The following is a 12316-nucleotide window of genomic DNA, read 5'->3' as shown; positions in this document are numbered from 1 at the left end:
AAAGGTCTAATAGAAACCTCCCTCTCAACCAGCTCTGGTGGCAGAGCAATAGCCACGTTCACGCTCTGCTGAAACCACTTCTCCATCCCAGTTGTCTCGTAGCCGGCATGGGGCTGGCCAGCACTCCCAGCCTGGCATGGGCAGAGCCACCCAGCATCTCTCTCCAACCACAAGAGAGAAACACCTTTCTTCTCTTAAAAAGTCTTCTCTGTTTTCAGAGACAGCACACTCCTCCCCACAGTTTTATCACCTGATATAACCTCTCTGCATCATATTGACTGTGACACCATGATGTATTCAAAAGCAAAAGAAACCAGTTGCTCTGCATCCCACTGCACTCTGCGTCACTAAATACCAATTGCCACCATAACGCCTTCCAGAAAGCACCATGCAAAACACCCTGACTTTTGTTTTCCCACATCACCTCTCTACTTATATTTCCCTGAAGCTCCTGTGAGATCTCTGGACGCAGGGAGGTCAAGTGCCTTCTGAGAGAGGGTCCCCCTGTGATGGGACTGGGAGTCTGCACCCTGCAGCTGCACAGTCAATAAATACTAGTGCGTTAGAGCTCAGTATCAGTGCTACGAGTCTGGTTTCAGATTAAATGATCTCCTCTCTGTGCTGCAGAACGTGAGCATGCCCCATAACCAGAGTTAAAATGCAACAAGCTGTAGAAATTGGCTTCAAACCTGCTGACAGCTGTTAAAAATAACCAGCTTTGGGGCACATGGGCTTTTATTCAGATCTGGAAAACAGCTAACTCGAAGCTAAGCACAGGTTGAGAACTACACTGCTGTAAAGCAGCTGTTTGAGGGTCACTTAGTTCAGAAGTGCCGTATCCAGCTGCTGTGGCCAGTCACCCCTGTGCAACAACCTACCAGCCACCACGATGTGCTGAGTCTTGCTGGGAGGAAAGGGTGGGGGGAAAGGAAACCAGGCAAAGCAGCGGTCTTGACTTTAGGACAAAAACTCATTTTTGTAATCCTCCACATCATAAAAACACGGCCCTGTGTTATGCAGCTGCACAGTTTATATTACCAAAATGCAATGGTCTGGGTTTTGCTTCTATGGGATTCTATCAAGACTGAAACCTGGTGAAAGCAATTTAACCCTCACACTTGCTGCAGGCAAATAGCAGGCGTGAAGGCACTTATTAGTCAGACTACCGTTTCCTTATGCCAATACCCGAGTCTCAAGACTTTGCCATAGGGGCTTTGTGGTAGTTCCAAGGGCAACCGAAGCTTTGCACACGCAAGCCTGCATCAGCAGCCATCCGGCTTTCAGATTCATCTTCCAAAATGCTCAGCACCTGCAGTGACCAGGGGATGGTCAGTGCAAATCAGTTAGCTTTCCTGCAGAATTAATATTCCTGTAATTGCTTTGTAGAGGCGCAGAGAGGTCATTCCCTTGGCAAGGAGAAGCTCTTTGATACCTAACGGAGGATGCTACAGACGTGCCAAGAGACATCTCCCCACATCTCTTCCCTGCCTCCCACCTGCCTAACACTCACCTTAAAAGACTGCACAAATGTCCAGAGCAAGATGCGGATAGTGTAACCCTGGCGAAGGAGCTTGATAAGTCTCGCTGCCCTGAAGAGCCGCAGGAAGCTGAGGTTGATGAAGTTGTCCTGCGGAAAGTAAAGGTTGTGTGTCCTTCAGAAATTAACGCGATTAGAAACCACAGCCCGCAAAAAAGAAATTAAAATTACCAGCTTCACGATCTAAGCAGCAAATCGGCCACCAGAAAACCTTCCAAAAGAAACATTCGTCAGTGCAGATCACTCCACATGCAGCAAGTATGAGAAAATCCCTCTCCACAAGAGCCCTCCCCTCTGCCACTGGGTCAATGATAGAAAAGGAAAAGGCCCTTTCACGCTGTCCATGGAGGTCTTGTTTTCTTTGAGGAAGGCAGATTTTCTCCCCCTAAAGACTCAGGGAGAGGTTAATGGTGCCGTATTATCATTTTGTAAAGAATGAGGTTGTTTTGAAGTCTTGGTCAGCTCAGTTTCTACAATGAATTGAACTTAAGCCAAGACAGTTGCAAAGGACTGAGTCTATAGCCCCTACCATTACAAAGAAAGGCATTGTCCAGTGAAGACTAAAACATCCTTGAAAGAATGAGGATGTTTTCTAACCTGGAGGTTTCAAATATTTATACATGTGACTGGACAGGTTCGTCAAGGAGGAATGGCACCAGCAAGACTGTTTGGAAGATGGATCAACGGCAGCAAATCAATTGGGGAGGTTGAGCGTTCAACAGCAGGAGGGTGCCTTAGGAACCTGCTGATTTTTTAAAATTATTATTAAATGTGCCTTCACAGGTACATCAAAGATCTGCTGGAGACAGATTCTGATCTCCATTTGTTTTGTATGATTCTCCCCACCCCGCACCCCATTTATTTTCTTTCCTTCAGGGAAAAGAAGTTTCTTGCCCCAATGAGCTAATCTAGAGAGGGTTCTTTCCAAAACAAAACATGCAAAAGCCAGATCCCTCTTGCCCTCCTATTTTAAGGAGATGAAAAATATCCCCCCTTTCTGTACTGATTCCAATTCACTTATTTGTGAATCTCTGTTCACAGCCACTTATTTGACTGAGTTAGCTAAAGAGAGAAAGCATCCCACTTTAAACTATCAAGCAGTGGAGTGGAAAATATAATCATAAGGAGCTCTTGTTGGTAAAGACGAGCAAAAATAGTCTTTCCCTTGTATTATTTGACCAGAAGACACCCAGTCGTTTTGAACTGACCTACGTTTCTTGCTCATTTGGCTACAGAGCTCCTGCTGAATTTGGGGGGCTTGTTGGATCTATTCATTTATTTAAATGCCAGCTCAGTTTTGGGGCCATTAGCATCGCATTCCACCAATCCCATCAAAGAGTTCAAGAAATCAGTCTCAAGCATGCACTCGGTTTCTCTCATGTTAAAATCGCAAGCAGCTCAGAGTTAGGCACAGACCGTATATCAGACTCAATCCTCAAATAAAGAGAAAAGAGAAAAGCACAGGTATGTTCAATGAAAGAGCAGACAACACTGAGCTCATTCAAGCCAGCAACAGAAATCAGCTCTGGCAGGCAAAACACAAGCAAGGATTCCCCTGGGTTGTTCAAGGTCAGCAAAATAAGTGCTAAAATATTCAAAGTTTCTCTCTTAGCATAATCTGCTGTTTTATTTTTTCCCATTGCTTACATTCCCTTCACAAAATACTGGCTGAACAGCAGACAAGGGCCATATAAGACCTGGTGGGCAGAGCCGGGTCACGGCTGGATAACCGGGTGCCATCACTAACCTGGTCCTCAGTGACCCGTTCCCGCTGTGCTGGCTGCGGTGTGGGCCAGCGGGTTTCAGTGCGGGGCAAAGGTTTAACCCAGAGCCCATTTTAGTCACAGAAAGTATCCCCACCAAAGGGAACTGGATCAGACCTTAAGCGTAATGTTCAAGGCACTTGTACATCAGGCCTGCAAGTCTGACAAATTATTACCTCCAGAGCAACGCCCAAGCCAGATCCTTCCCGTGCACAAGCCTAACGCTCCTCCAAGGAGCATGTGCACAGGCAGCGTCTGCAGGACCCACCTGTGTGTGAACCTGCCTTACCTCCCTCTTCCCACATTACTGCAGTTAACAGCGAGAACATTATCTTGTTCAGACTTTGCTGTAATCTCCTGATCACAGCTGACATGATGCTTGACGTCTGCTTTGGTCTAGGCTGACTGCAAGGTCACGCTTAGCACAGGCTATCCCTGTGCTACGTGAGGCTTCATAAGGACAGTCTGTACACGTGCGATATGAAACAGGGGGTTCAAAACCATGCGGTTATCTATATAACCCCCCACTCCCTGGGATTTGGAGGGACAAACAGTCCATAACCTTTGTTTTCTTCCCAGCCCCAAATCGTCCCTGACTCTTGCACTGCCATTTCCTGAAGCACAGTGAAAGCCTCAGCTCACAACCCAGGAAAATCCACCGTCACCACCATTCGCAGAGCGTTCGAAGGACCTTTCTCTGCGCTGCTCGTAGGGAGGCAAAATTACACACGCTTGTGAGGGATGGAAGGGCCCTGCGTGTGTAACCCTCAGCACACCGCGTAGAAAACGCGTCCTTCGACATCACAGCTGTCCAGGCAGGTATTAGAACTGCATGCAGTTAAAGGGGAAACTCCACATTGCAATATTTCTTGTGTATAACATCATTTTGCACCAATTCTCCTCCCACTTAGCCACCTCTGTAACATGACACACATATGATCATCTTCTGGGCTATCAAGGATCTTTCTTTCCAGGTTTTTGTGTTTGCTTTTCTGTTGCACAGATGCCAAAGGCTGCCCGGTGCTCACAAGAGGCACTGTAGCTTTATGATTTTATGATCCACCTGAGGACTAGTAAATTATGTTTGAAAAACTTTTCCCCCTGGCCTGTCACTATTTTCCTAAAAGAAGGAGCTCTGGTACCGAAGGGACCCAACCAGCCGCCATGTCCCGGGGGGTTTGGTCACAGCCACCCCTTCCCATGACAGGAGCGTGACCAAAGCTCAGCTGAGCGATGCATCCCTGGAGCAAACTGCAAAGGAGGGGAACAGGGAGAACAGATATCATGGATGAAGAACTGGCCTTGATTGCAGTCCCACCATGGGCAGCCTGCTCTTTTACCCTTTCTTAGGGTGTTTTCCACACTGAAAAGCCATGAAGAACAGGGCGTACAGCCACTGCCCGGATCTGTTCCTCCAGCATCTTCAGCAGCAGGGTGGTTTCCTCCCCAACACGCTGTCCGCAGGGATGCAGAATGAGCTCCATTCTGTACACCGCTGGCAAAGCACCAGCTCAGTGGATTTAGTGTTTTGGATTTTTAAACCTGCAGTGGGAATATGAGGTTTTTATGCCACAGTTGGACGTGCTTTCCAGGATTTAGCGAAGGAGGTTACGTTACGCTGCCACATAGCAGTAAATTTGGCAGAAGTCGAGCTGCTCATCCCTGCTTCTTCCTGCAGCCCAGTTGCAGAACACAACAACCACCCCAGACTTGAAACTTCACATTTCTGTCCTCGAAATGAAGGGCTCACCCCAAGTTACAAATAGCTGTGGGAAGAGGAATCCAACCAAGCCAAGAAGGGGATCCCTCAAGAAGCTTTGGCTGTTCCCCTCATCTGCATCAACAAAAATTAACCTATTCTGCTGAGGAACTACTGTCGAGGAAATGGTTGTGTTCCCATTCAAATATCCAAGGCATTGCCAATACTGAAGAAGAGCTCCTGAATCTTGCATTGGGTCTTGGCTTCCTCTGACGCTTGGGGAAACCCCTTGCTGATTTTAAGAGGCTGAAGATTTTTGCCACACTTGTCTGTGTCTTGGGGACTCTGCCATTACAGACATATCATATCATGTCCTTTCATCCTGAGCCAGAAACACTGAAAAAATGATTTTGTGTGTGTGATGCCCAAATCTCTCCTCGTTCCCTCCTACCTTTCAACATCGGTACTTCTGCTTAGTCACCATACGATCCCATCATGAGCAATGGAAGGAAGAAGGCAGCTCCGGAGGACAACCTGGTGCTCCAAAGATCTAACTTGGACACCTTGGATGCCAAGTGATGGAAGGAGCCTGGACCTGCACATACAACCATAGAGACTGCAATCCTAACAACCTGCAGGACGAGCATTTAAATCTTTAACCTGCAACACGGACAGCAACAAGGCCAATGTTTCGACAAATTGAGATAAGCTGGTTTTTTTCAGTATATTTTCATGTGCACAGCTGATGCCAGAGCACTTATCTGTGCTGCCCAGGCCAGGGGTGCAGAAGGCGAAATCTCCAAAGACATCCTCACAGCTCCCACACATCTGTAACAGTTCCAGTCCCCGCAGCACACGCAGAGGATTATTCCCTTCTCCAATTGCACCAGGCAAACTTTTAACTTACACATTGTTGTTTTCTTCTCTGCTGCTTCTTAGCAGAAAAGTCCCTCCTGTGACCCTCCATGAAGCGTGCATGGAGCTGATTTGCAGTCTGTCATGAAGATTCACTCTGATTTGTTTCTTAACAGCAACTGTGCAACAGGAAGTCCAGATGTTAACACAGATCCAAGAGCTGTCACCGGGTGGCCAAGCAAGTATTTTTGGTAAGCTTATGGTCTCATTTGTGTTATTAACCATAGCCAAGATAATTAAGAATGGAAGAATATATGTATATTTTAGATTGCATTTTTCTTTATTCATTCTCTTTTGCTTAATTTATGATTTTCAAAGACAAAGGCCAATATTTCCGACGGCGTCTTTGGAATCAGGCACTAAACTCCCAGTGGGATCTGGTTCCCAGTACTTTTCAGCCCTGTTCATAACATGGCTTATGCATTTTACTTGAGATATTTGCTTTTGCATCCAGGAATGCTGTGTCCACTGTGGTGGCAAAATGCTTCTATATGCTGGTATCACAAAGGATTTTCAAAATTGAATTAAAAAAAACCTCTCTTTCCTCTGACTTCTCTTTTGATTTGAGGGAAGCAAGTCTGTAATCACTTCAGTAATTTTTTTGCCTTACAGTACAGTGTAAACCATGGGCTTAAAATACCTGTAAGGCAGTCCTCTTAAACGTACTGCTTCCCTTTGCAGAAAGCCCAATGCATCTCATCATAAAAGAAAACAAAAGTGATTTCTGAATTTGGTACCACCACTTACAAACTGAAGGGTTTCCCAGCCAGCCAATCTTCTCTACTCCAGGTCATCCAGAAGCATCCTTCCCTCCTATTCTCATGCAATTTTCCACCAAAATAAAGCAAGTGTCAGTCTCCCCTTTATCACTGTCAGGTGTAACGAACAGCGGAGAACAGGCTATTGGTAACTGCATTTGCCTCACGTCACCAATTAGCCAAGGGGAAGAAGATGCAGAACAGAAGTCAGTTTTGAGGCACGCTGCAGTGAGGCTTTTTCACCAGTGCAATCAGAAATCTCATCAAAACGAATTAAATCAAAGGAAAACGAGAGAAAATAAAAGCAGAGAATTTAAATAATTGCTTAAATTCAATGAAACCAACCGTGTCCTATATGTGATGTTTTCATGGATGGATATTTGCAAGATTATTTACAAATTTTTTTTTTTGAGCAGCAGGTGCACAACATACAGACGGAGACATGGTTTTCGCATTGTATGTTGATTGGATGGCGTGATTCAGCAGGTAGATAAGGAAAATAAAGAACAAAACAGGAAACAAAAGAGAAAATGAGTAATCAGGACAAGCAAAAAAGGAAACTCTGAAAATTTCACTGGAAAAAAACTGTTGGGCTTTTGGGGGTGTTATTTTATGATAATTATATAAATTAAAAAATGCTTCAAACCAAAACAGATTCTGAGATCCTAAAGGTAACACGGACAGTGCAGTAGTTATTTGCATTTCATTTTGTAATGCAAATTGGGAGACAATTCACAAACACTTCTCGGTATGTTTTTTATATTTCCAGGCACAGAAATAGATGTCAGTTTGCCATACACCCATTTGGCCTCCTGAGGCCGGCCGTGTCCACAAGGACACCTTCTCCTTAATGCCACCTATTTTAATTCCATTACTGGGAGGGTAAAAAAACTGACATACATGTTTTTTGCCTAAGGAAATAAAAAAATATATAAATTCCACTGCATTCACAAAGTAAATTACATATGACATGACTACAAAATTAAAATAAAGTGATTAATCAACACATTCCTTTTCTTTTTATCTTTTCAGTGGGTTAAAACTACCAATGCAGTAAGGCTGGTGGAAGCTGAGTCTCTCAAGATGAGACTGCCCAGGTGAGCAGGTTTATTTACCTTGCAGAACACCTATAGCTGGAAAATATAGTCATGGAGAAAAGCGCTGCTCCTGCAATTACTTGTGAGCCTGATCTCAAAGTCATACCCAGGCAGCATCCCCTCTCCACAGGGGTCTGGAGGGCTTCGGGGTGGTTGTTATGGGGACAGACACAGACTCACAGTCAAGTTCACGTTGTGGCTGTCACCTGGGCTTCTCAGCCTGAGAACCCCTCCCGTGTGAACAGGTAATAACGGCTCGGCGCCCAGGGAAGGACTAATGGGGGCTGCCACCCAGCTATCCCCAGGGCTGCCCATCAGCCGAGGAGAGGCTGGAGCTGCGGAAGGCAAATGGAGAAGAGGACATCCTCTGCTGGGGGGACAGCTCTGAGTTGTGATGAGTAAAGGCCTGTTCACCTCTTTGGTTATTCTCAGCTCCGTAATGCGGTGCCGAGAGCTGTTGCACCCCCGTCATGCACCGAGCCAGAAAGCTGGAGTGGTCTATGGACTGAGACAGAGGACAGAGAGGCCAGGGGCTGGAGTGGTGCCTGGAGACATATGGCTTTTATATTAAAGACGTGTTTATGAGCGGCTTTGTTTTGAACACACTGCCAGAGGAAGCTGTTGAACTGCATTAGAAAGTCCTCTCTAAGGTTTGACTTAATGGATCTAGTTACTCATAAACCAAAAGCCTCTCCATTACCACCTGGGAGGATAATGGAAAGGTGTATAGGTGCTTGGGAGCTTAACCCTATTGGAGTTTACTGACTGTTTTTAGAGGTAATTCATACTGTTCCTCAAAGGCATCCCCAGACTGCTGCTATCTTTGATGCTGGAAAACACAGAAATTACTGCGGAGTGGAAGGGTGATGCCGTCACTCCCAGCACCCTCGAGGTTATCACATCAGTGCCTGCCAACTCACATGAGGGTGTTCGGGGGGACATTTACTCTCCAGCCTAGAGACCAGGAGAGGGGTGGGGAACCTCTGCCTACACACTAGCTCTCCTACCCCTAATAGTTGCCCAGCAGTGCCAAGGAGCAGCTGCTGCTCCCAAAAAGCTGGGGACATCCATATACAGCCCTGGATGTGCTGTGGCTTTGTCTTAAATTCAGTGACATGTCACAGCCCGACTTGATCAGTCCACAGCCAGTTCCCCAGGTGCCAGACAGCCTCGCTGAGGCCAGGCCACCCCGTGGGAGCTGGAGGGAGAGGCAATGGCCTGTTAACCGAGCAGGGACCGTTTCCTGCCAAGCAGGGAATGGGCAACACTGATGGCTGCTCACTGCCTGCAAAACAGCTGTACAAAGGAGGATTTTCATAGAAAGCATGTGAGCTTGGTGTTGTGAAGGAGACACCTTCCTGAAGGAGAAGATACCAATCTCAGAGAGACCACAGGCTCCCTCACCATGAACGAGTTGGCTGTGCTGCTTCCTCCCAGTAAAAGTGGCCGAAGGAGGGGTGGAAGAGAAGTGTCAGTCTCTATTTTGGGCAACTTGAAAACATTTTCAAAAACTTTCAAACCAAGGCAAAAGTTTGGGTGCCTCAGTCTGGCAAGAAGCCACGTCCCACGACAGAGGGAGTGGAGGCAAGAATCCAGTGCACATCCACAGAGCAATAAATCTCCTAAGCACTCAAAGAAGTGCTAGTCAGACCTTGTGTTCGATCTGAGTAACTTTACCCCGGCTGTAAGCCATGCATTGAAAACAAAAAGTAATCCAAAGTCTATGAGGTAGGATTCACCAACTGCTAAATTAATACCATTTGTGCAGGGAGTAAAACTTTGGGGGTTTGTGTGCTTTTTTGTACCAAGGAGGTTAGGTAATAATGTATTTTGTTAGAAACAGTAATATGGTCTTCACCGCCAGCTGAATGTCCTGTAAAGAAGTCTGGGGAGCATAGTTCTTAGCACACACAAAACAGATCTGTGAGCAAATCCCAGGGACTGAGAAAAAAAATATTGTGGTAAAGCTCAAATTCATTACATACAGATACAGCATCATCAGCTAAAACACGCATTGGGAGAGGAGAGGAGCAATTTAGAAATTGGATAATATCAGGCTGTCAAGGCTTGAGTCAGACATTTGCTGCCCTTATGGAAAAATCCTCTAGAATTTAATAGCAAGTTTGTACACTTCATGTAATCTACAGGACTCGTTAGCAGGGAGACAGCAGTCGTTGTAGGGCTGGCCAACAAATCCTACGGTAAAGGTGTCTGTTTGTTTTAATAATTGCCCCATAAAGCTTTTGTGCACATAACAGAAATGCACCATGTTGCCTCAACCCAGACTGTGCAGGCTGATGAGTTTCTGTCTCTTTCTACGTCCCCATCACCTCTCTCCTTCTCACTCTTATCACCTTCACTCTGCCCCGTGACCAAGCTTGGGCAGGAGCCCCAAGGGACAGACTTGTGTGTGTGTGCCCTACAAAGCACCTCACACTAGAAACCAGCCGTCTGCAACAGAATCCTTTTCATCTTTTTCCCCTCTATTAAATCCAACAGGATTTTTCCATTAATAGGCAAAAATGGCTCGGGGTTAGAGGTGTTTGCTGAACGAGAGACTGCTTCCTGGCAGAGTCACTAGCACTGTCGTTCTCATCAGAGCTTTTTGCATGAATCTTTGGGGCAGACAGCCGTGCTCACCTCCGCGGGAAGAGTACAGCTAAGGGAAACAGGCTGCCAAGTCACCCGAGAACATCACCGCTCCGTGAGTCCCAGAGGCAGCTCTAGGGAATAATGCTGGTAGGGGGAAGGTGCAATGTCTCGACAGGGTACAGCTTTGGTTGTAAATGGAGCAAATTGAGCAAACTGTACTTACCGCAATCTCTGTTACTAAAATATCAGTAATACTTCCCAACACTGTTACAAAATCAAAGACATTCCAGGCATCTCGGAAATAATTCTGCCAAATGAGAACAGAAGGGGGATAGAGGGATCCAAGGGTTATTTTCTTTTTGCAACAAACTTTTTCTTTCTTGTTTGCTTGTTTTTAAATGCACGTCACGAAATATAAACATTTCATGTAGAGAGGAAACAGTTGAAAGTAAACAAGGAAGGCACATACCAGCACACCAAAGGCAATGATCTTCAGCACACATTCCATTGAAAACATGGACGTAAACACAATATTCAGGCATTTCAACATTTCTTCATATGCTTCTGGAGCATCGTAGAACTAAACCAGGATGGAAGAAAGGCTGTTACTGGAAAATCACTTACAGAATAAAACCTTCCCAGCTGACTCGCCTGACTGTAACACTCCTGCTCATTTTAGTGCCAGATTTTGTGCTCACTTTAAGCAAGACTTGGGGTTACAACAGTTATTCATGCCACTGCAGAAGCACAATGTTGCCTACATGCTATCCTAATGGGGCAGCTGGAGATAACCCCAGGACTGGGAGGCTGTTGCTTGTGTACAACCCCCTGTAAGCACAACAGGGACCAGGAAGGAGGAAAGGCATTTGCAAAACCAGAGGACAAGTGCAGAACTGTGTTTTATTCCAGCAGACCCTAAGAATACGGTGACCCCTTGACTGCGAAGCTACTCTAAGCTAGACAAGGGATAGGAGGGGAGATCATCCACAATCTCCAGCCACCTGCATCTCTTCCCCCTAAGCACTGTGGATCACGTCCCAGAAGCTTGATGCTGCTGCAAATTTGAGTGATTTCCCTGGCACAGCTGGATTTCGAGCATCCCCAAGAAGTGACCCTGCTCTGAAGCAGCAAGCCCAGGTTGAGCTGGGAGCTCAGGACGTGCAGAATCCAGTTCACATCCCACTGGCCATACTCTGAAGGGGCTACAAGCCAAACCAGTGCTGTGCAGGGGAATCTCGTTTGCAGCATCTCATCACAACTAAACCACCTCCCTTTGGGGACCGAAGGCATCCCACAAGGCATCTAAAAACAACAGCAGGCAAATAAGAAGCGGTGGTTGCTCCTGCCAATCCCACCCTCTCCAGCAAACACCGCATTCGCTAACCCAAAACTGCAAAGATTCAGTAATAGCCCACTAACCTTCATCATTAGGACAATGGTATTGAGTGCAATCATGACCATGATAAAATACTCAAAGGGAGGGGACACCACAAATTTCCACATCTTGTACTGAAAAGATTGCTTGTTCTGAGGCATGTAGCGGGTCAGTGGCTTGGCACTTATGGCGAAGTCTATGCAGGCCCTCTACAAAACAAAAATGGGATGAAAAGAACACAAAAAAAGGGCTGGCAGTCTCTATCAGTCAACAAATATTACTGGGTGAACTCTCAAAAAGCGCCTTAGCTGGCTATTTCTGTTCACATTATTATTGGTATAAAACTGCATTAAAAATTGGTTTCTACCCTCAAGAAGTTTTAATTCTGGAGCATTTTCTCATCTTGGATTTAGATAAGAATTCAAAGTCTTAAATTACTGCAAAAATATTTTCTGCTCAGCTGAAAAATAATGTGAGTAAAGCATCTCTAAATATTCTGCTTTATTTTGGACTTTTTGTTCATATAGACAAACACTGCACTAATTAATAGCTGATTAAAAAGTCATCTCTTTTCATCAAA

The 12316-nt window shown here is 45.7% G+C and overlaps 1 protein-coding gene across 1 annotated transcript in view; it reads right to left on the bottom strand.

Annotated features, from left to right (window-relative positions):
* Window positions 1-12316, bottom strand: part of CACNA1B (calcium voltage-gated channel subunit alpha1 B) — a 285302-nt gene that overhangs the window by 36876 nt on the left and 236110 nt on the right. Inside the window, exons 30-34 of the mRNA XM_068414104.1 lie at window positions 11781-11945; window positions 10831-10941; window positions 10585-10668; window positions 7018-7023; window positions 1511-1627 (exon numbers count right to left, since the gene is read on the bottom strand). Of these exons, the coding sequence (XP_068270205.1) occupies window positions 1511-1627; window positions 7018-7023; window positions 10585-10668; window positions 10831-10941; window positions 11781-11945 (483 nt within the window). The remainder of the gene's footprint in view (window positions 1-1510; window positions 1628-7017; window positions 7024-10584; window positions 10669-10830; window positions 10942-11780; window positions 11946-12316) is intronic.

This window comes from Nyctibius grandis, chromosome 16, assembly GCF_013368605.1.
Source record: "Nyctibius grandis isolate bNycGra1 chromosome 16, bNycGra1.pri, whole genome shotgun sequence".
Classification (NCBI taxonomy): Eukaryota; Metazoa; Chordata; class Aves; order Nyctibiiformes; family Nyctibiidae; genus Nyctibius; species Nyctibius grandis.
The sequence above is the reverse complement of the archived record's forward strand: the minus strand, read 5'-3'. Positions and strand labels throughout refer to the sequence as shown.